Source organism: Somniosus microcephalus, chromosome 33 (assembly GCF_052327205.1).
Source record: "Somniosus microcephalus isolate GS21.2 chromosome 33, FLI_Smic_1.0, whole genome shotgun sequence".
NCBI classification, from domain to species: Eukaryota; Metazoa; Chordata; class Chondrichthyes; order Squaliformes; family Somniosidae; genus Somniosus; species Somniosus microcephalus.
The window spans coordinates 13,407,140-13,428,902 of record NC_141019.1 but is presented as its reverse complement, the minus strand read 5'-3'; the positions used below and the strand labels follow the sequence as shown (position 1 = coordinate 13,428,902).

The following is a 21,763-nucleotide window of genomic DNA, read 5'->3' as shown; positions in this document are numbered from 1 at the left end:
AGACACACAGAGGGAGAGAGAGGAGAGAGACACAGAGGGAGAAGAGAGAGAGACACAGAGGGAGAGAGAGACACACAGAGGGAGAGAGAGAGAGACACACAGAGGGAGAAGAGAGAGACACAGAGGAGAGAGAGAGAGACACAGAGGGAGAGAGAGAGACACAGAGGAGAGAGAGACACAAGAGGGAGAGAGAGAGAGACACCAGAGGGAGAGAGAGACACACAGAGGGAGAGAGAGAGAGACACAGAGGGAGAGAGAGAGAGAACACAGAGGGAGAGAGAGAGAGACACAAGAGGGAGAGAGAGAGACACACAGAGGGAGAGAGAGAGACACACAGGAGGAGAGAGAGAGAGCACACAGAGGAGAGAGAGAGACACACAGAGGGAGAGAGAGAGAGACACAGAGGGAGAGAGAGAGACACACAGGAGGAGAGAGAGACACACAGAGGGAGAGAGAGACACACAGAGGGAGAGAAGAGAGAGAGACACACAGAGGGAGAGAGAGACGACACAGAGGGAGAGAGAGAGACACACAGAGGGAGAGAGAGAGACACACACAGAGGGAGAGAGAGAGACACAGAGGGAGAGAGAGAGACACAGAGGGAGAGAGAGAGAGAAGAGAGAGGGAGAGAGAGAGAGACACACAGAGGAGAGAGAGAGACACAGAGGGAGAGAGAGACACACACAGAGGAGAGAGAGAGACAAAGAGAGAGAAGAGAGCAGGACAGAGGGAGAGGGAGAGAGAGAGACACAGAGGAGAGAGAGAGAGACACAGAGGGAGAGAGAGAGACACGAGGGAGAGAGAGACGACACACAGAGGGAGAGAGAGACAGACAGAGGGAGAGGGAGAGAGAGACACACACAGAGGGAGAGAGAGAGACACACACGAGGGAGAGAGAGAGACACACACAGAGGGAGAGAGAGAGAGACAGACAGAAGACAGCGAGCGAGCGTGGTTACCTTTGAGAAGGACGCAAGTCTTTCAACACTTGGATCCCACACCATTGACTGCACCTCCCCACCGACACTGCATAACACACACCAAACCTCAGAAACATTCAGCACAGGAGGGACAGAGGGCGGGAGGGAGAGGTAGAGATGGGGAGAGAAACGGGAGGTGAGGGCTTGGGGAGGGGGGGGCCTGATGGGCGAGGGACAGTTTGTGAGTACAGCAACGTGGCAATGAGGTTATTCCACCCCAACAGTGATAACATTAATGGACTGTGGGTCCTATCACAGAGCCTGTCCTGGACCGGGGATGTGGGTCTATCACAGAGCTGTCTGGGGACTGTGGGTTATCACAGAGCTGTATGGGGGAATGTGGGTCTAACTCAGAGCTGTCTGGGGATGTAGGTCTATCAAGAGCTGTCTGGGGGACTGTGGGTCCTATCACAGAGCTGTCTGGGGGACTGGAGGGTCCTATACAGAGCTGTCTGGGGGACTGTGGGTCATATCACAGAGCTGTCTGGGCAGGGGACTGCGGGTTCCTATCACAGAGTGTCTGGGCCGGGAACTGAGGGTCCTATCACAGAGCTGTCTGGGGACTGCCGGGTCCTATCACAGAGCTGTTCTTGGGGACTGCGGGTCCATCACAGAGCAGTAGGCTGAGGGACTGCTGGGTCCTATCACAGAGCTGTCTGGGAGGGCTGGTGGGTCCTATCATCAGAGCTGTCTGGGGGACTGCGGGTCCTATCACAGAGCTGTATGGGGACTGCGGGTCCGTATCACAGAGCTGTTGGGGGACTGGGGTCTATCACGAGTGTAGGGGTGGAAGTTTATCAAGAGCTGTATGGGCATGGAAGTGGGTCCTTCAAAGAGCTGTAGTGGACAGTGGGTAGCTAAGCTATCTGGGTGAATGGGTCTATAAGAGCTGTCTGGGGGAGCTGGGACTATCACGCGCAGTATTGGGGCATGAGGGGAACTATCATGAGTTCTGGGTTATGCGGTTCACTATCACAGAGCTGTCTAGGGGGCTGCGGGTCCTATCACATAGCTGTTGGGGACTGCGGGTCCTATCACAGAGCTGTCTGGGGACTGCGGGTCCTATCACAGAGCTGTCTGTGGACTGAGGGTCTATCACAGAGCAGTCGGGGAGGGATGTGGGTACTATATAGAAACATAGACTATGGGACGAGTAGCTTGTCGAGCAGAACTCTTTACGAGTTCCTTTTGCAAGTAACACACTCAACCACTCGTCGCTTCTCCCAATGTCCTAACTCCCAATTACTTATTGTAAACATATTAATCTAACCAAAAATAACAATCTACCAACTTAACATAAACACTACTACCTCTAACCAAACTTTACATAATTAATCCTTCACTTCCCTAATATCATTATGTCTACTAAAATAAATCTAACTCTTCTTGAATATATTAATACATTGTCCCCAGCCATCTCGTGCAGTGAATTCACAGTCACCACTCTCGGTGAAGAATCCTCCTCATCTCTGACTAAATGCTACCCCTTATCCTTAGACTGTGACCCCTGTCTGACTCCCCGCCATCGAACATCCTGCCTGCATCAGTCTCTAGTCCTGTTAAAATTTTATAGTTTCTGATGAGATCCCCTCTCATTCTTCTAAACTCCAGTGAATATAAGCCCAATCGACCCAATCTCTCCTCATACGTCATTCCTGCCATCCCAGGTATCAGTCTGGTGAATCTTCGCTGCACTCCTTCCATGGCAAGAACATCCTTCCTCAGATAAGGCTGAACAAAACTGCACACAATATTCAAGGTGTGTCTCACCAAGGCCCTGTACAACTGCAGCAAGACATCCTTGTTCCTGTACTCGAATCCTCTCGCTACGAAGGCCAACATAACATTTGCCTTCTTAACCGCCTGCTGCACCTGCATGCTTACCTTCAGCGACTGGTGCACAAGGATACCCAGGTCTCGTTGCACTTCCCCTTCTCTCAATCTATTGCCATTCAAATAATAATCTGCTTCCTGTTTTTGCCACAGAGCTGCCTGGGCCCCAGGACTCAGGACTGTGGATCCCATCACGGAGCAAGGCGAACAGAAGCAGTGTTCAATTACCCACCTGAGTTCCTCGCCCGCCATTTCAAAAGTGGTCTTGGATAAATCCGCGCAGATGAAGCCATCTTCGAGCTGCCTCTGCCCCAACATCTCACCTGGACACAGGGCAAGGGACAGTTAGTCACTGCAATAGGAGGGGCTCGAATCGCTGGTGGGGACAGATCCATCGACGGACGGAGGGGACGGAGCCATCAATCGAGGAGAGACCCCCGCCCCCACTGAGCGTCTCCCACAGCATTGAGATGAAGGAGGAGTCACAGTCGGAGGCTAGACTCCCCCCCCACCCCACCCACCGCCGCCCTCCCTCACTATTCACCAACGTGAGACGACTGCGCCCGCTCTCACACCGTGAAACCTCGGCCCGTGTCCGCAACCGCGCCCGATATCCAAACTCACCCGTGTCGGTGAACGTCAGCAGGTAGATCACAGATTCACCTTCCACCGTGAACAGCAACCTTGTCCCATCAGGACTCCAGCAACCCGTCTGAAAGCACAGGCGCATAGAGTCAGCGGCAGGATCGGTGAGCACCGACCGGGCAGAGCCTCACCGTCACCCCCTCACCGAATCACGACCCACCCCCCTCACCGTCACCCCTCACCGTCACCCTCACCGAATTACGACCCTCACCCACCTGCCCCTCACTGCCTCCCCCTCACCGAATCACGACCCACCCCCACAGCATCACCCCTCACCGAATCACGACCCACCCCCCTCACCCACCTGCCCCTCCTCACTGCCTCCCCCTCACCAAATCACGACCCACCCCCACACCGTCGCCCCTCACCAAATCACGACCCACCCCCTCACCGTCACCCCCTCACCCACCTGCCCCTCACTGTCACCCCCCTCACCGAATCACAACCCGTCACTCCTCACCGAATCACGACCCCACCCCCCTCACCCACCTGCCCCTCACTGCCTCCCCTCAACCAAATCACGACCCACCCCCCTCACCGTCACCCCTCACCCACCTGCCCCTCACTGTCGTCCCCTCACCGAATCACGACCCACCCCCCTCTGTCACTCCCTCATCACCACCCCAGATTGTGAACCCAGGGTCGGGCGCGCGGGGCCGTGTGTCTGACCCCGGGGTCGGCGCGCGGGGCCGTGTGTCTGACCCCCGGGGTCGGCGCGCGGGGCCGTGTGTCTGACCCCCGGGGTCGGCGCGCGGGGGCCGTGTGTCTGACCCCGGGGGTCGGCGCGCGGGGCCGTGTGTCTGACCCCGGGGTCGGCGCGCGGGCCGTGTGTCTGACCCCGGGGTCGGCGCGCGGGGCCGTGTGTCTGACCCCGGGGTCGGCGCGCGGGGCCGTGTGTCTGACCCCGGGGTCGGCGCGCGGGGGCCGTGTGTCTGACCCCGGGGTCGGCGCGCGGGGCCGTGTGTCTGACCCCGGGGTCGGCGCCGGGGCCGTGTGTCTGACCCCGGGGTCGGCGCGCGGGGCCGTGTGTCTGACCCCAGGGGTCGGCGCGCGGGGCCCGTGTCTGAGCCCGGGGTCGGCGCGCGGGCCCGTGTCTGAGCCCGGGGTCGGTGTTACGGGTGAGCGGAGACATACCTGACACCTGCCGTGCAGCATTGGCCACCGTTCGCAGGTCCACATGCGCGTCTCCACACCCTGGAGACAAGAGAGGAGATAAAAGGAGGACAGGTTCACACTCTGGTGCCGGTACTTGTAGCACGGGGAGGCAGGGTTCGGGATCTCGGCAGGAGGAACCTGTATCGAGCTTGGCGCTCCCAATCCGACACTCTCCGTTTATGCGTTAACCCTCGCACACAAACCACACTCAGATCAACAGCTCGAGGCTCGCGCAGCACTGCTCTGAAGCGAGCAGAGCGTACAGACTCTGCGAGGGGCCTGGTCCTCCACAGTATGGCTACACTGTCAAACCCACAGGTGAACTCGGCTCGGCAGAGGGCACATAACCTTACACTGGCCTGATTGTAGCAGCACCCAGCTTGCCCCCACGCTCCTCCTCCTCTGACCCGCCCACCAACCCATAGAGTCATAGAGTTATACAGCACAGAAAGAGGCCCTTCGGCCCATCGTGCCCGTGCCAGCCATCAAGCCCCGTCTATTCTAATCCCATTTTCCAGCACTTGGTCCCTAGCCTTGTATGCTATGGCGTTTCAAGTGCTCATCTAAATGCTTCTTGAATGTTGTGAGGGTTCCTGCCTCTACCACCCTTTCAGGCAGTGAGTTCCAGATTCCAACCACCCTCTGGGTGAAATAGTTTTTCCTCAAATCCCCTCTAAACCTCCTGCCCCTTACCTTGAAACTATGCCCCCTGGTTATTGACCCCTCTACTAAGGGGAAAAGTTCCTTTCTATCTACCCTATCTATGCCCCTCATAATTTTGTACACCTCAATCAGGTCCCCCCTCAGCCTTCTCTGCTCCAAGGAAAACAACCCCAGCCTGTCTTCATAGCTGAAGCGCTCCGGCCCAGGTAACATCCTGGTGAATCTCCTCTGCACCCTCTCCAAAGCAATCACATCCTTCCTATAGTGAGGTGACCAGAACTGCACACAGTATTCCAGCTGTGGCCTAACTAGCGTTTTGTACAGCTCCATCATAACCTCCCTGCTCTTATATTCTATGCCTCGGCTAATGAAGGCAAGTATCCATATGCCTTTTTAACCACCTTATCTACCTGTCCTGCTGCCTTCAGGGATCTATGTACATGCACACCAAGGTCCCTCTGATCCTCTGTCTTTCCTAGGGTCCTACCATTCATTGTGTGTTCCCTTGCCTTGTTAGTCCTCCCAAAATGCATCACCTCGCACTTTTCAGGGTTAAATTGCATTTGCCACTGTTCTGCCCATCTGACTGTTGTGGAGTATTTTAAACCAACACTCGACACAAGGTTTTAGATCGACAGTCAAGTTGTCTTTATTGCACCGGTGGGGAAAACAGTCTGCTCTGTCTTAGGCAGACTTTTCCAAATTGGTACATTAAACACTACATTTTTATACATTACAATACACGTCAAAATTCATTCCTGCCACCTGATTGGACCTTGGCCCGCATGCATCTTCACTGATTGGTTGCCTATGCCGCGTTACATTAAAGTACCACCTTTATTATCGGCTGTTATCCCTCAAGCTGTTGCTGCACCCATGACCTTGGTTTATGCCAGATGGGTCTCATCAACATTGTACTTCTGGTTCATTCAGGCGCACCAACGTCGGTGTTCTCGCTCAGGCCAACATCCCCAGCATCGAAGCTTTGACCACGCTCGATCAGCTCCGATGGACGGGTCGCATCGTCTGCATGCCCGATACGAGACTCCCAAAACAAGCGCTCTACTCGGAGCTCCGGCACGGCAAGAGAGCCCCAGGTGGGCAGAGGAAACGCTTCAAGGACACCCTCAAAGCCTCCTTGGAAAAGTGTTACATCCCCACCGACAGCTGGGAATCCCTGGCCCAAGACCGCACAAAGTGGAGGAGAAGCATCCGGGGGAAGGCGCCGAACACCTCGAGTCTCTTCGCCGGGAGCAAGCAGAAGCCAAGCGCAGGCAGCGCACGTCAACCCAAGCACCCCACCCACCCGCCCCTTCAACCACCGTCTGCCCCACCTGTGACAGAGACTGTAGGTCCCACATTGGACTCATCAGTCACCTGAGAACTCATTTTTAATGTGGAAGCAAGTCATCCTCGGTTCCAAGGGACGGCCTAAGAAGAAGGACTTCTGGTTCATTGTCCTCCTTTCACAGAATCACAGAAACTCCACAGTGCAGATAGAGGCCATTTCGGCCCATCGAGCCTGCACCGACACATATCCCACCCGATCCCCGTAATCCCTACACCAACACATATCCCACCCTATCCCCGTAACCCCACATATTTAATCCACCTAACACTAAGGGTCAATTTTATCATAGCCAATCAACCTAACCCGCACATCTTTGGACTGTGGGAGGAAACCGGAGCACCCGGAGGAAACCCACGCAAACACGGGGAGAATGTGCAAACTCCACACAGACAGTCCTGCCTCTCTAGGCCTAATTCATTGTTTTACTTGCCTGCCAGAACAGAACTTACATCCTCTTAGGCCTCTTATGGTTCCACATCTGGCCAGGTTATCTCCACTGCCAGCTCAGCAACTTGGAAAAAAGCTTACTACTGCAAGATTATTGTCTTTATTATAGTACACCATTCAGTGAAACAGCCAGCGATGTCAGTTTAACTCTTTCCCCACTGTATGACCAACCCGTCTACATCGCCTTGTAGCCTGAGGCTTCCCTCCTCGCTATTTACCACTCCACCTTCCGTTCAGCCACTCACCTGAAAACGGCAGAGGGCGTGGCCCGCCAGAACTCGGCTCCCATCGGGCGACCAGGACAGGTAAGTAACTCCTCCCCCTCCAACTCGCTGTAGAGGTACACAGATCTCAGTGGACACATCCCAGACCTGTGGGGGGAGCGGTGGAGAGAGAGAGTGCAACAGGTCAACACAGGCACAGCTCCCCTGGTGGCCCTCCCTCACCCCCAGGCTGGGGATCTTACCATCATCGAGGTGTCGACCGGAGATGCGGACAGCAGCAAGCCTCCTTTCGGGGACCAGGCGAGTGAGGTCACGGGGCTGTGGCCGGGGTGAGAGAGAACATGAGCACAGCCTGACGAGGGTCTGAAACAGAGAGTGGTAGAAACCCCCCGGGGTCAGTGTCAGAAACCATCCCTTCAACAACTTGCATTTATATAGCGCCTTTAACATGAAACGTCCCGAGGCGAGTTTCAAACAACATTTTTTTCACCGAGCCACATAAGGAGATAATAGAACAGCTCGATCAAAGAGGTAGGTGTTAAGGAGCATCTTAAAGGAGGCGAGAGAGAGGCGGAGAGGTTTAGGGAAGGAATTCCTGAGCTCGGGGCCCAGGCAGCTGAAGGCACGGCCGCCAATGGTGGAGCGATGGAAATCAGTGGGATGCGCAAGAGGCCAGAATTGGAGGAGCGCAGAGATCTCGGAGGATTGTAGGGGGGCTGGAGGAGGTTACAGAGAAAGGGAGGGTTGTAGGGGGCTGGAGGAGGTTACAGAGATAGGGAGGGTTGTAGGGGGCTGGAGGAGGTTACAGAGATAGGGAGGGTCGTAGGGGGCTGGAGGAGGTTACAGAGAGAGGGAGGGGTGTAGGGGCTGGAGGAGGTTACAGAGATAGGGAGGGTCGTAGGGGGCTGGAGGAGGTTACAGAGATAGGGAGGGTTGTAGGGGCTGGAGGAGGTTACAGCGATAGGAAGGGGGCGGGGGGGGGGGGGGCTGGTGAGGAGGGCTATGGAGGGATTTAAACAAGAGGATGAGAATTTTAAATTCAAGGCGTTGCAGGACCGGGAGCCAGTGTAGGTCAGCGAGCACAGGGAAGGACGATGGGTGAACGGGACTCGGTGCGAGTTAGGACACGGGGGGGGCGGGCCAGCAGAGTTCTGGACGACCTTAAGTTTGCGGAGGATGGCCAGGGGAGTATTGGAATAGTCGAGTCTGGAGGTCACAAGCAGCAGTGAAACAAATCTCCAGTAACAACGAGATATCATCAGGAACCCGGTAACGTGCGAGAGACGGAAAGACAGCGTGAAAAGAAAGACTTGTGTTTCTCCAGCCCCTTTCCCCACCTCAGGACGCCCCCAAAGCGCTTCACAGCCAATGAAGTACTTTTTGAAGTGTGCTCACTGTTGTAATGTAGGAAACACGGCAGCCAATCTGCGCACAGCAAGCTCCCACAAACAGCAATGTGATAAATTATCAGATCATCTGTTTTATTAAATGTAGGTTGAGGGATAAATATTGGCCCCAGGACACCGGGGAGAACTCCCTCCTGCTCTTCTTCGAAATAGTGGCCGTGGGATCTTTTACATCCAACCGAGGGGGCAGACGGGGCCTCGGTTTAACGTTTCACTGAAAGACGGCACCTCCGACAGTGCCGCACTCCCCTCAGTACCGCCCCTCCCGACAGCACGGCGCTCCCTCAGTACTGCCCCTCCGACAGTGCGGCGCTCCCTCAGTACTGCCCCTCCGACAGTGCAGCGCTCCACAGTACTGCCCCTCCGACAGTGCGGCGCTCCCTCAGTACTGCCCCTCCGACAGTGCGGCGCTCCCTCAGTACTGCCCCTCCGACAGTGCAGCGCTCCCACAGTACTGCCCCTCCGACAGTGCGGCGCTCCCTCAGTACCCGCCCCTCCGACAGTGCGGCGCTCCCTCAGTACTGCCCCTCCGACAGTGCGGCGCTCCCTCAGTACTGCCCCTCCGACAGTGCGGCACTCCCTCAGTACTGCCCCTCCGACAGTGCGGCGCTCCCACAGTACTGCCCCTGCGACAGTGCCGCACTCCCTCAGTACTGCCCCTCCGACAGTGCGGCGCTCCCTCAGTACTGCCCCTCTGACAGTGCGGCGCTCCCACAGTACTGCCCTTCCGACAGTGCGGCGCTCCCTCAGTACCCGCCCCTCCGACAGTGCGGCGCTCCCTCAGTACTGCCCCTCTGACAGTGCGGCGCTCCCTCAGTACCCGCCCCTCCGACAGTGCGGCGCTCCCTCAGTACTGCCCCTCCGACAGTGCGGCGCCCCCCTCAGTACTGCCCCCCCGACAGTGCGGCGCTCCCTCAGTACTGCCCCCCCGACAGTGCGGCGCTCCCTCAGTACTGCCCCCCCCGACAGTGCGGCACTCCCTCAGTACTGCCCCCTCTGACAGTGCGGCGCTCCCTCAGTACTGCCCCCCCGACAGTGCGGCGCTCCCTCAGTACTGCCCCCCCGACAGTGCGGCGCTCCCTCAGTACTGCCCCCCCCCGACAGTGCGGCGCTCCCTCAGTACTGCCCCCCCGACAGTGCGGCGCTCCCTCAGTACTGCCCCTCCGACAGTGCGGTGCTCCCTCAGTACTGCCCCTCCGACAGTGCGGCGCCCCCACAGTACTGCCCCCCCGACAGTGCGGCGCTCCCTCAGTACCGCCCCTCCGACAGTGCGGCGCTCCCTCAGTACTGCCCCCCCGACAGTGCGGCGCTCCCTCAGTACTGCCCCCCCGACAGTGCGGCGCTCCCTCAGTACTGCCCCCCCCGACAGTGCGGCGCCCCCTCAGTACTGCCCCCTCCGACAGTGCGGTGCTCCCTCAGTACTGCCCCTCCGACAGTGCGGCGCTCCCTCAGTACTGCCCCTCCGACAGTGCGGCGCTCCCTCAGTACTGCCCCTCCGACAGTGCGGCGCTCCCTCAGTACTGCCCCTCCGACAGTGCGGCGCTCTCTCAGTACTGCCCCTCCGACAGTGCGGCGCTCCCTCAGTACTGCCCCTCCGACAGTGCGGCGCTCCCTCAGTACTGCACTGTGTGTCGGCCTGGATCGGGTGAGATCAGATGACTCAGCACGGGCAGGGATGGAGCCTGGGCTGTTCGGGAAGCTTCTAAGCGTGAGGTTGGCCCCGTGATTGCGCTTTTGGCGGAGCTCAGATTCTCGCTGGTCACACGCGGTACCTGGTGGAGAGGGAGGTGGGGTCCACATTCCACACCAGGATACAGGTCTGGCAGCCCACAGCCAGCACCGAGGCACACAGGGGTTTCCAGGCCAGTGTCGACACGTTCTTCTGTAATCGGTGTTTCAGGGTCGGCACAGTCTCACTGAAAGGACAAAAGACCAGGAGTGACCGAGAGGCAGATCACACGCACCCCACACACAGGCACGAACAGACACGCACCCCACACACATCTCCTGGCACATACGGACACACACACAGATACAGACTCCACATGGCACACGCACGCACACATGTGGCACATACAGGCATGAACACACACACGGGAACAAACAGCCCCACACAGGCACACATGAACACACACACATGGCGCGCGCGCACACACGAATACATCCCACACACACGCGCGATCAGACACTGACAGCGACAGTCTGTCAGCGAGGGTCGGACCCGCACGCACCTCTTCCAGTTGTAGATGCGGATAGAATCGTCCAAAAGAGCCAACGCAAACTTGTAAGTGTGGGGGTGCCAGGCAAAGGCACGGAGCGGACAGCTGATCCTGGAAATACAGATCGGCAATCAGCAACAGGCTCGCTGTACCCCGACAGAGGGGGAGGGACCCCAATATTCAACTGTGCCCCGACAGAGGGGGAGGGGGAGTGAACTCAATGTTCAACTGTACCCCAACAGAGGAGGAGACCCCCCAATGTTCAACTGTACCCCCACAGAGGAGGAGGGACCCCAATACCCAACTGTACCCCCACCCGCGGTTACACCACAGTGCGACCCCCATCCTCTCCCCCCCCACCTGTGGTTACACCACAGTGCAACCCCTATCCTCTCCCCCCCCACTCGAGGTTACACCACAGTGCGACCCCCATCCTCTCCCCCCCCACCTGTGGTTACACCACAGTGCGACCCCCCATCCTCTCCCCCCCCCCACTCGAGGTTACACCACAGTGCGACCCCCATCCTCTCCCCCCCCCACCCGCGGTTACACCACAGTGCAACCCCTATCCTCTCCCCCCCCACTCGAGGTTACACCACAGTGCGACCCCCATCCTCTTCCCCCCCACCCGCGGTTACACCACAGTGCGACCCCCATCCTCTTCTCCGCCCCCCCCCCCAACCGCGGTTACACCACAGTGCGACCCCAACCTCTTCCCCCCCCCCACCCGCGGTTACACCACAGTGCGACCCCCATCCTCTCCCCCCCCACCCGCGGTTACACCACAGTGCGACCCCCATCCTCTCCCCCCCCATCCGAGGTTACACCACAGTGCGACCCCCATCCTTTCCCCCCCCCCCCCATCCTCGGTTACACCACAGTGCGACCCCCATCCTCTCCCCCCCCCCACCCGAGGTTACACCACAGTGCGACCCCCATCCTCGGTTACACCACAGTGCGACCCCCATCCTCTCCCCCCCCCCATCCTCGGTTACACCACAGTGCGACCCCCATCCTCTGCCCCCCCCCATCCGAGGTTACACCACAGTGCGACCCCCATCCTTTCCCCCCCCCCCCACCCGAGGTTACACCACAGTGCGACCCCCATCCTTTCCCCCCCCCACCCGAGGTTACACCACAGTGCGACCCCCATCCTCTCCCCCCCCATCCGAGGTTACACCACAGTGCGACCCCCATCCTCTCCCCCCCCACCCGCGATTACACCACAGTGCGACCCCCCCATCCGAGGTTACACCACAGTGCGACCCCCATCCTCTCCCCCCCCACCCGCGATTACACCACAGTGCGACCCCCCCACCCGCGATTACACCACAGTGCGACCCCCCCACCCGCGATTACACCACAGTGCGACCCCCCCACCCGAGGTTACACCACAGTGCGACCCCCATCCTCTCCCCCCCCATCCGAGGTTACACCACAGTGCGACCCCCATCCTCATCCCCCCACCTGCGGTTACACCACAGTGCGACCCCCATCCTCATCCCCCCACCTGCAGTTACACCACAGTGCGACCCCCATCCTCTTCTTCCCCCCCCCCCCACCCGCGATTACACCACAGTGCGACCCCCCCACCCGCGGTTCCACCACAGTGCGACCCCCATCCTCTCCCCCCCCATCCGAGGTTACACCACAGTGCGACCCCCATCCTCTCCCCCCCCATCCGAGGTTACACCACAGTGCGACCCCCATCCTCATCCCCCCACCTGCAGTTACACCACAGTGCGACCCCCATCCTCATCCCCCCACCCGCAGTTACACCACAGTGCGACCCCCATCCTCTTCCCCCCCCACCCGCGATTACACCACAGTGCGACCCCCCACCGGCGGTTCCACCACAGTGCGACCCCCATCCTCTTCCCCCCCACCGGAGGTTTGCAGTCAGTGACTCACCAGTCGGTCACCTGGGAGAATTCGGACAGCAAGGTCTCTGTGCTGAACTGTAATAGAAGAGAGCCCTGATGACCAGCACTGCACCACACACATCCCCCCTGATCACAATTTACAACCCTCGCACCCTGACCCCTCGCACCCGGATTGGGGACAGGCTGCATAGACGCGGCTTGTATTCCCTTGAGTACAGTGGATTAAGAGTCAATCTCATCGAGGTGTTTAAAAGGTTAAAAGGAGTTGATAGCGTAGATAGAGAGAGAATCTATTTCCTCTGGTGGGGGGTGGGGGGGGGGGGGGTGGGGAGTCCGGAACAAGGGGGCATACTTCAAAATTAGAGCCAGGCCGTCAGGGGTGGTGTCAGGAAGCACATCTTCACACAAAGGGTGGTGGAAGTCTGGAACTCTCCCACAACAAGCTGTTGAGGCTGGAGGTCAATTGATAATTTAAAAACTGAGATCAATAGATTTTTGTTGGGTATTGAAACATAGAAGATAGGAGCAGGAGTCGGCCATTCGGCCCCTCGAGCCTGCTCCGCCATTCAATGAGATCATGGCTGATCATCCAAATTCAGTACCCTGTCCCTGCCTTCTCCCCATATTCCTTGATCCCTTTAGCCTTAAGAAATATATCCAACTCCTTCTTGAATATATTTAATGAATTGGCCTCAACTGCCCTCTGTGGTAGAGAATTCCACAGGTTCACCACTCTCTGGGTGAAGAAATTCCTCCTCATCTTTGTCCTAAATGGCTTACCCCTTACCCTTAGACTGTGACCCCTGGTTCTGGACTCCCCGGCCATCGGGAACATCCTTCCTGCATCTAATCTATCTAGTCCTGTCAGAATTTTATAAGTTTCAATGAGATCCCCTCTCATTCTTCTAAACTCCAGTGAGTATAAGCCCAATCGACCCAATCTCTCCTCATACGTCATTCCTGCCATCCCAGGTATCAGTCTGGTGAATCTTCGCTGCACTCCTTCCATGGCAAGAACGTCCTTCCTCAGATAAGGCGACCAAAACTGCACACAATACTCAAGGTGCGGTCTCACCAAGGCCCTGTGCAACTGCAGCAAGACATCCTTGTTCCTGTACTCAAACCCTCTCGCTACGAAGGCCAACATACCATTTGCCTTCTTAACCGCCTGCTGCACCTGCATGCTTACCTTCAGCGACTGGTGCACAAGGACACCCAGGTCTCGTTGTACTTCCCCTTCTCCCAATCTATTGCCATTCAGATAATAATCTGCTTTCCTGTTTTTGACACCAAAGTGGATAACCTGGCATTTATCCACGTTATATTGCATCTGCCATGCTTCTGCCCAATCACCCAACCTGTCCAAATCATCCTGGAGTTTCTCAGCATCCTCCTCACAGCACACACGCCCACCCAGCTTTGTGTCGGATGCAAACTTGGAGATATTACATCTAGTTCCCTCGTCTAGATCATTAATATATATTGTGAATAGCTGGGGTCCTAGCACCGATCCCTGCGGTACCCCACTAGTCACTGCCTGCCACTCGGAAAAAGACCCGTTTATTCCAACTCTTTGCTTTCTGTCTGCCAACCAGTTCTCTATCCAAGTCAGTACCTTGCCCCCAATCCCATGTGCCTTAACTTTACACGCTAATCTCTTATGTGGGACCTTATCGAAAGCCTTCTGAAAGTCCAAATACACCACATCCACTGGTTCTCCCTTATTAATTTTACCAGTTACATCCTCAAAAAAATCCAGTAGATTAGTCGAGCACGATTTACCTTTTCTAAAGCCATGTTGACTTTGTCCGATCTGGTCACTTTTTTCCAAGTGCTCTGCTATTACATCCTTTATGATTGACTCTAGCATTTTCCCCACTACCGATGTCAGGCTTATCGGTCTGTAATTCCCCGTTTTCTATCTACCACCCTTTTTGAACAGTAAGGGTATTAAGGGTTACGGAACCCAGGCGGGTAAATAGAGTTAGGATTCAGGACAGCCATGACCCGATTGAATGGTGGAACAGGCTCGAGGGGCTGAATGGCCTCCTGCTGTTCCTAATGTAACAGGCTCGAGCGGCTGAATGGCCTCCTCCTGTCCCTAATGTAACAGGCTCGAGGGGGGCTGAATGGCCTCCTCCTGTTCCTAATGTAACAGGCTCGAGTGGGCTGAATGGCCTCCTCCTGTTCCTAATGTAACAGGCTCGAGTGGGCTGAATGGCCTCCTCCTGTTCCTAATGTAACAGGCTCGAGGGGGCTGAATGGCCTCCTCCTGTTCCTAATGGATCAGGCTCGAGAGGAGCTGAATGGCCTCCTCCTGTTCCTAATGTAACAGGCTCGAGGGGCTGAATGGCCTCCTCCTGTTCCTAATGTAACAGGCTCGAGGGGGCTGAATGGCCTCCTCCTGTTCCTAATGTAACAGGCTCGAGTGGGCTGAATGGCCTCCTCCTGTTCCTAATGTAACAGGCTCGAGGGGGCTGAATGGCCTCCTCCTGTTCCTAATGTAACAGGCTCGAGTGGGCTGCATGGCCTCCTCCTGTTCCTAATGCAACAGGATCGAGGGGCTGAATGGCCTCCTCCTGTTCCTAATGTAACAGGCTCGAGGGGCTGAATGGCCTCCTCCTGTTCCTAATGTCATAACGTTACGAGCACGGAAACTCTAGCGATACGTACCGTGAGGTGAGGAGACAGTGACCCGTGGAAGGACGCGATCCACTGCAATACAGTCAAGGCACAGCCAGACATCGTCCTCAGCCAGTGTGGGACTGGAAGCAAACACAGGCAGAAGGTGAGCACAGGACTTTGATGCCGGTCAGGAGCAGTGGGGAAAAACAGCTGGAAGTCTGAGAGTGCTGGAAGGCTGCTGCAGACAGAAAGGATAGGTTAGCTGTTCAAATCCAGGCTCCTCCTCACAACAGGATCGTGCCCCAGAAGTCAGGAGCACCGCACTGTCGGAGGGGCGGTACTGAGGGAGCGCCGCACTGCCGGACAGGCGGCACTGAGGGAGCGCCGAACTGTCGGACGGGCAGTGCGGAGGGAGTGCCGCACTCTCGGAGGGGCGGTGCTGAGGGAGCGCCGCACTGTCGGAGGGGCAGTACTGAGGGAGCGCCGCATTGTCGGAGGGGCGGTACTGAGGGAGCGCCGCACTGTCGGAGGGGCAGTACTGAGGGAGCGCCGCACTGTCGGAGGGGCGGTGCTGAGGGAGCGCCGCACTGTCGGAGGGGCAGTACTGAGGGAGCGCCGCATTGTCGGAGGGGCGGTACTGAGGGAGCGCCGCACTGTCGGAGGGGCAGTACTGAGGGAGCGCCGCACTGTCGGAGGGGCGGTACTGAGGGAGCGCCGCACTGTCGGAGGGGCGGTACTGAGGGAGCGACGCACTGTCGGAGGGGCGGTACTGAGGGAGCGCCGCACTGTCGGAGGGGCAGTACTGAGGGAGCGCCGCACTGTCGGAGGGGCGGTACTGAGGGAGCGCCGCACTGTCGGAGGGGCGGTACTGAGGGAGCGCCGCACTGTCGGAGGGGCAGTACTGAGGGAGCGCCGCACTGTCGGAGGGGCAGTGCTGAGGGAGCGCCGCACTGTCGGAGGGGCGGTACTGAGGGAGCGCCGCACTGTCGGAGGGGCAGTACTGAGGGAGCGCCGCACTGTCGGAGGGGCGGTACTGAGGGAGCGCCGCACTGTCGGAGGGGCGGTACTGAGGGAGCGCCGCACTGTCGGAGGGGCAGCACTGAGGGAGCGCCGCACTGTCGGAGGGGCAGTACTGAGGGAGCGCCGCACTGTCGGAGGGGCAGTACTGAGAGAGCGCCGCACTGTCGGAGGGGCAGTACTGAGGGAGCGCCGCACTGTCGGAGGGGCGGTACTGAGGGAGCGCCGCACTGTCGGAGGGGCAGTACTGAGGGAGCGACGCACTGTCGGAGGGGCGGTACTGAGGGAGCGCCGCACTGTCGGAGGGGCAGTACTGAGGGAGCGCCGCACTGTCGGAGGGGCAGTACTGAGGGAGCGCCGCACTGTCGGAGGGGCAGTACTGAGGGAGCGCCGCACTGTCGGAGGGGCAGTACTGAGGGAGCGCCGCACTGTCGGAGGGGCAGTACTGAGGGAGCGCCGCACTGTCGGAGAGGCAGTACTGAGGGAGCGCCGCACTGTCGGAGGGGCAGTACTGAGGGAGCGCCGCACTATCGGAGGGGCAGTACTGAGGGAGCGCCGCACTGTCGGAGGGGCAGTACTGAGGGAGCGACGCACTGTCGGAGGGGCGGTACTGAGGGAGCGCCGCACTGTCGGAGGGGCAGTACTGAGGGAGCGCCGCACTGTCGGAGGGGCGGTACTGAGGGAGCGCCGCACTGTCGGAGGGGCGGTACTGAGGGAGCGCCGCACTGTCGGAGGGGCAGTACTGAGGGAGCGCCGCACTGTCGGAGGGGCAGTGCTGAGGGAGCGCCGCACTGTCGGAGGGGCGGTACTGAGGGAGCGCCGCACTGTCGGAGGGGCAGTACTGAGGGAGCGCCGCACTGTCGGAGGGGCGGTACTGAGGGAGTGCCGCACTGTCGGAGGGGCGGTACTGAGGGAGCGCCGCACTGTCGGAGGGGCAGCACTGAGGGAGCGCCGCACTGTCGGAGGGGCAGTACTGAGGGAGCGCCGCACTGTCGGAGGGGCAGTACTGAGAGAGCGCCGCACTGTCGGAGGGGCAGTACTGAGGGAGCGCCGCACTGTCGGAGGGGCGGTACTGAGGGAGCGCCGCACTGTCGGAGGGGCAGTACTGAGGGAGCGACGCACTGTCGGAGGGGCGGTACTGAGGGAGCGCCGCACTGTCGGAGGGGCAGTACTGAGGGAGCGCCGCACTGTCGGAGGGGCAGTACTGAGGGAGCGCCGCACTGTCGGAGGGGCGGTACTGAGGGAGCGCCGCACTGTCGGAGGGGCGGTACTGAGGGAGCGCCGCACTGTCGGAGGGGCAGTACTGAGGGAGCGCCGCACTGTCGGAGGGGCAGTACTGAGGGAGTGCCGCACTGTCGGAGGGGCAGTACTGAGGGAGCGCTGCACTGTCGGAGGGGCAGTACTGAGGGAGTGCCGCACTGTCAGAGATGCCGTCTTTTGGCGGAGACATTAAACTGTGGCCCCATCAGCCCTCTCCTACTCCGACCACTTACCTTCATCGTCAGATTTCGTAATTTCGTCCAGCAATCCACAGAGTCCCGAATCGTGCCTGAAACCAGAAACACACAGACATGATTGGAGCGCGCCACTCGTTCTGTTGCTCGCGACCCCAGTCAGGACTAAGCAGCAATAAACGCAGCCTCCGTTCCCCCGAGAACTCACCAGGCGTTGGCGCTACGTTTCCACACGGGCTCGCTGTGGCATATAAATGCTGCCTTGGCGCTGTGCTCGGAGCGACTATGTGGTTTCAGAGAATCCTTCTGGATGATCACAGGAGGGAATCCAAGAACCTGGGGAATGAAAGTGAGTTCAGATTCTCGCCTGCACAAAAACCCAGAAACCACCATCTAACGCCCTGTCCCTGCCCTGGGAGTGTTTGATGGGACAGTGTAGAGGGAGCTTTACTCTGTATCTAACCCGTGCTGTACCTGCCCTGGGAGTGTTTGATGGGACAGTGTAGAGGGAGCTTTACTCTGTATCTAACCCGTGCTGTACCTGCCCTGGGAGTGTTTGATGGGACAGTGTAGAGGGAGCTTTACTCTGTATCTAACCCGTGCTGTACCTGCCCTGGGAGTGTTTGATGGGACAGTGTAGAGGGAGCTTTACTCTGTATCTAACCCATGCTGTACCTGCCCTGGGAGTGTTTGATGGGACAGTGTAGAGGGAGCTTTACTCTGTATCTAACCCGTGCTGTACCTGCCCTGGGAGTGTTTGATGGGACAGTGTAGAGGGAGCTTTACTCTGTATCTAACCCGTGCTGTACCTGCCCTGGGAGTGTTTGATGGGACAGTGTAGAGGGAGCTTTACTCTGTATCAAACCGTGCTGTACCTGCCCTGGGAGTGTTTGATGGGACAGTGTAGAGGGAGCTTTACTCTGTATCTAACCCGTGCTGTACCTGCCCTGGGAGTGTTTGATGGGACAGTGTAGAGGGAGCTTTACTCTGTATCTAACCCGTGCTGTACCTGCCCTGGGAGTGTTTGATGGGACAGTGTAGAGGGAGCTTTACTCTGTATCTAACCCATGCTGTACCTGCCCTGGGAGTGTTTGATGGGGACAGTGTAGAGGGAGCTTTACTCTGTATCTAACCCGTGCTGTACCTGCCCTGGGAGTGTTTGATGGGACAGTGTAGAGGGAGCTTTACTCTGTATCTAACCCGTGCTGTACCTGCCCTGGGAGTGTTTGATGGGACAGTGTAGAGGGAGCTTTACTCTGTATCTAACCCGTGCTGTACCTGCCCTGGGAGTGTTTGATGGGACAGTGTAGAGGGAGCTTTACTCTGTATCTAACCCGTGCTGTACCTGCCCTGGGAGTGTTTGATGGGACAGTGTAGAGGGAGCTTTACTCTGTATCTAACCCGTGCTGTACCTGCCCTGGGAGTGTTTGATGGGACAGTGTAGAGGGAGCTTTACTCTGTATCTAACCCGTGCTGTACCTGCCCTGGGAGTGTTTGATGGGACAGTGTAGAGGGAGCTTTACTCTGTATCTAACCCGTGCTGTACCTGCCCTGGGAGTGTTTGATGGGACAGTGTAGAGGGAGCTTTACTCTGTATCTAACCCGTGCTGTACCTGCCCTGGGAGTGTTTGATGGGACAGTGTAGAGGGAGCTTTACTCTGTATCTAACCCGTGCTGTACCTGCCCTGGGAGTGTTTGATGGGACAGTGTAGAGGGAGCTTTACTCTGTATCTAACCCGTGCTGTACCTGCCCTGGGAGTGTTTGATGGGACAGTGTAGAGGGAGCTTTACTCTGTATCTAACCCCGTGCTGTACCTGCCCTGGGAGTGTTTGATGGGACAGTGTAGAGGGAGCTTTACTCTGTATCTAACCCGTGCTGTACCTGCCCCGGGAGTGTTTGATGGGACAGTGTAGAGGGAGCTTTACTCTGTATCTAACCCCGTGCTGTCCCTGCCCTGGGAGTGTTTGATGGGACAGTGTAGAGGGAGCTTTACTCTGTATCTAACCCCGTGCTGTACCTGCCCCGGGAGTGTTTGATGGGACAGTGTAGAGGGAGCTTTACTCTGTATCTAACCCCGTGCTGTCCCTGCCCCGGGAGTGTTTGATGGGACAGTGTAGAGGGAGCTTTACTCTGTATCTAACCCCGTGCTGTACCTGCCCTGGGAGTGTCTGATGGGACAGTGTAGAGGGAGCTTTACTCTGTATCTAACCCCGTGCTGTACCTGCCCTGGGAGTGTTTGATGGGTCAGTGTAGAGGGAGCTTTACTCTGTATCTAACCCGTGCTGTACCTGCCCTGGGAGTGTTTGATGGGACAGTGTAGAGGGAACTTCACTATGTATCTAACCCGTGCTGTACCTGCCCTGGGAGTGTTTGATGGGACAGTGTAGAGGGAACTTCACTATGTATCTAACCCGTGCTGTACCTGCCCTGGGAGTGTTTGATGGGACAGTGTAGAGGGAACTTCACTATGTATCTAACCCATGCTGGACCTGCCCTGGGAGTGTTTGATGGGACAGTGTAGAGGGAGCTTTACTATGTATCTAACCCAAGTGCAGTGTCGGTGAACCTTCTGTTGTTCCGGTGCCCATACCTGCAGATGAAAGGTGTGGGTGTCTTCGTCGCAGTGCGACCCGCTGACCAACTCGTTGTTGAGCTCGTACAAAGTGACGCGTCCGTCGGTGTGCGGAGGAGGAAAGAGGGCGAGGGAAGTCATCCTGGAACCAGCGCCCGGGGAACGTCCTGCGTGGAAATAACCTGCAGCACAGAACAAAGGTCAGTGTTTAAATCAATCCGTGGGACCAGGTGGGGGTGGGAGGGGATACCTGGGGAAGGACGCAGTGGAGTTGCCCCGGGGGGAGGGAGGAGATACCCCGGGGAAGGGGCGAAGCTACCCCTGGAAAGAGGCGGAGTTACCCCGGGAGAAGTTACCCAGGGGAGAAGGGGCGTAGTTACCCTGGGGGCGGAGTTACACTGGGGAAAGGGGCGGAGTTACCCTGGGGAAAGGGGTGGAGTTACTCCAGGGGCAAAGTTTCAGTGGGGAAAGGGGCGGAGTTACCCCAGTGGTGGAGTTACTCCAGGGGCGGAGTTACAATGGGGAAAGGGGCGGAGTTACAGTGGGGAAAGGGGCGGAGTTACCCCAGGGGGCAGAGTTACAGTGGGGAAAGGGGCGGAGTTACACTGGGGGGGAAGGGGCGGAGTTACTCCAGGGGCAGAGTTACAGAGGGGAAAGGGGTGGAGTTATGCTGGGGGAAGGGGCGGAGTTACAGTGGGGAAAGGGGCGGGGTTACTCCAGGGGCAGAGTTACAGTGGGGAAAGGGGTGGAGTTATGCTGGGGGAAGGGGCGGAGTTACAGTGGGGAAAGGGGCGGGGTTACTCCAGGGGCGGAGTTACAGTGGGGAAAGGGGCGGGGTTACTCCAGGGGCAGAGTTACAGTGGGGAAAGGGGCGGGGTTACTCCAGGGGCAGAGTTACAGTGGGGAAAGGGGCGGGGTTACTCCAGGGGCAGAGTTACAGTGGGGAAAGGGGCGGGGTTACTCCAGGGGCAGAGTTACAGTGGGGAAAGGGGCGGGGTTACCCCAGGGGAAAGAGGCAGAGTTACTCCAGGGGCAGTTAGTGGGGAAAGGGGCAGAGTTACCCCAGGGGCGGAGTTACAGTGGGGAAAGGGGCGGAGTTACCCCAGGGGCAGAGTTACAGTGGGGAAAGGGGCGGAGTTACCCCAGGGGCAGAGTTACAGTGGGGAAAGGGGCGGAGTTACCTCGGGGGGCAGAGTTACAGTGGGGAAAGGGGCGGAGTTACCCCAGGGGGAAGGGGCAGAGTTACCCCAGGGGCGGAGTTACGGTGGGGAGAGGGGCAGAGTTACCC

General features: G+C 58.2%; 1 protein-coding gene across 1 annotated transcript; it reads right to left on the bottom strand.

Moving 5' to 3' along the window:
- Positions 1–1,524: 1,524 nt before the first annotated feature.
- LOC147096969 (aladin-like) lies at positions 1,525–20,653 on the bottom strand. Its single transcript, XM_085972521.1, has 13 exons — positions 20,494–20,653; positions 18,111–18,238; positions 17,942–17,997; positions 15,480–15,571; positions 12,835–12,881; positions 10,936–11,034; positions 10,477–10,620; positions 7,541–7,661; positions 7,320–7,445; positions 4,593–4,652; positions 3,438–3,525; positions 3,046–3,136; positions 1,525–1,699 (listed from the first exon to the last, which is right to left on the bottom strand). The coding sequence occupies exons 1-13, from the start codon at positions 20,614–20,616 to the stop codon at positions 1,525–1,527; spliced, it is 1,350 nt and encodes a 449-aa protein (XP_085828647.1). The 5' UTR covers positions 20,617–20,653.
- Between the last annotated feature and the right edge of the window lie 1,110 nt (positions 20,654–21,763).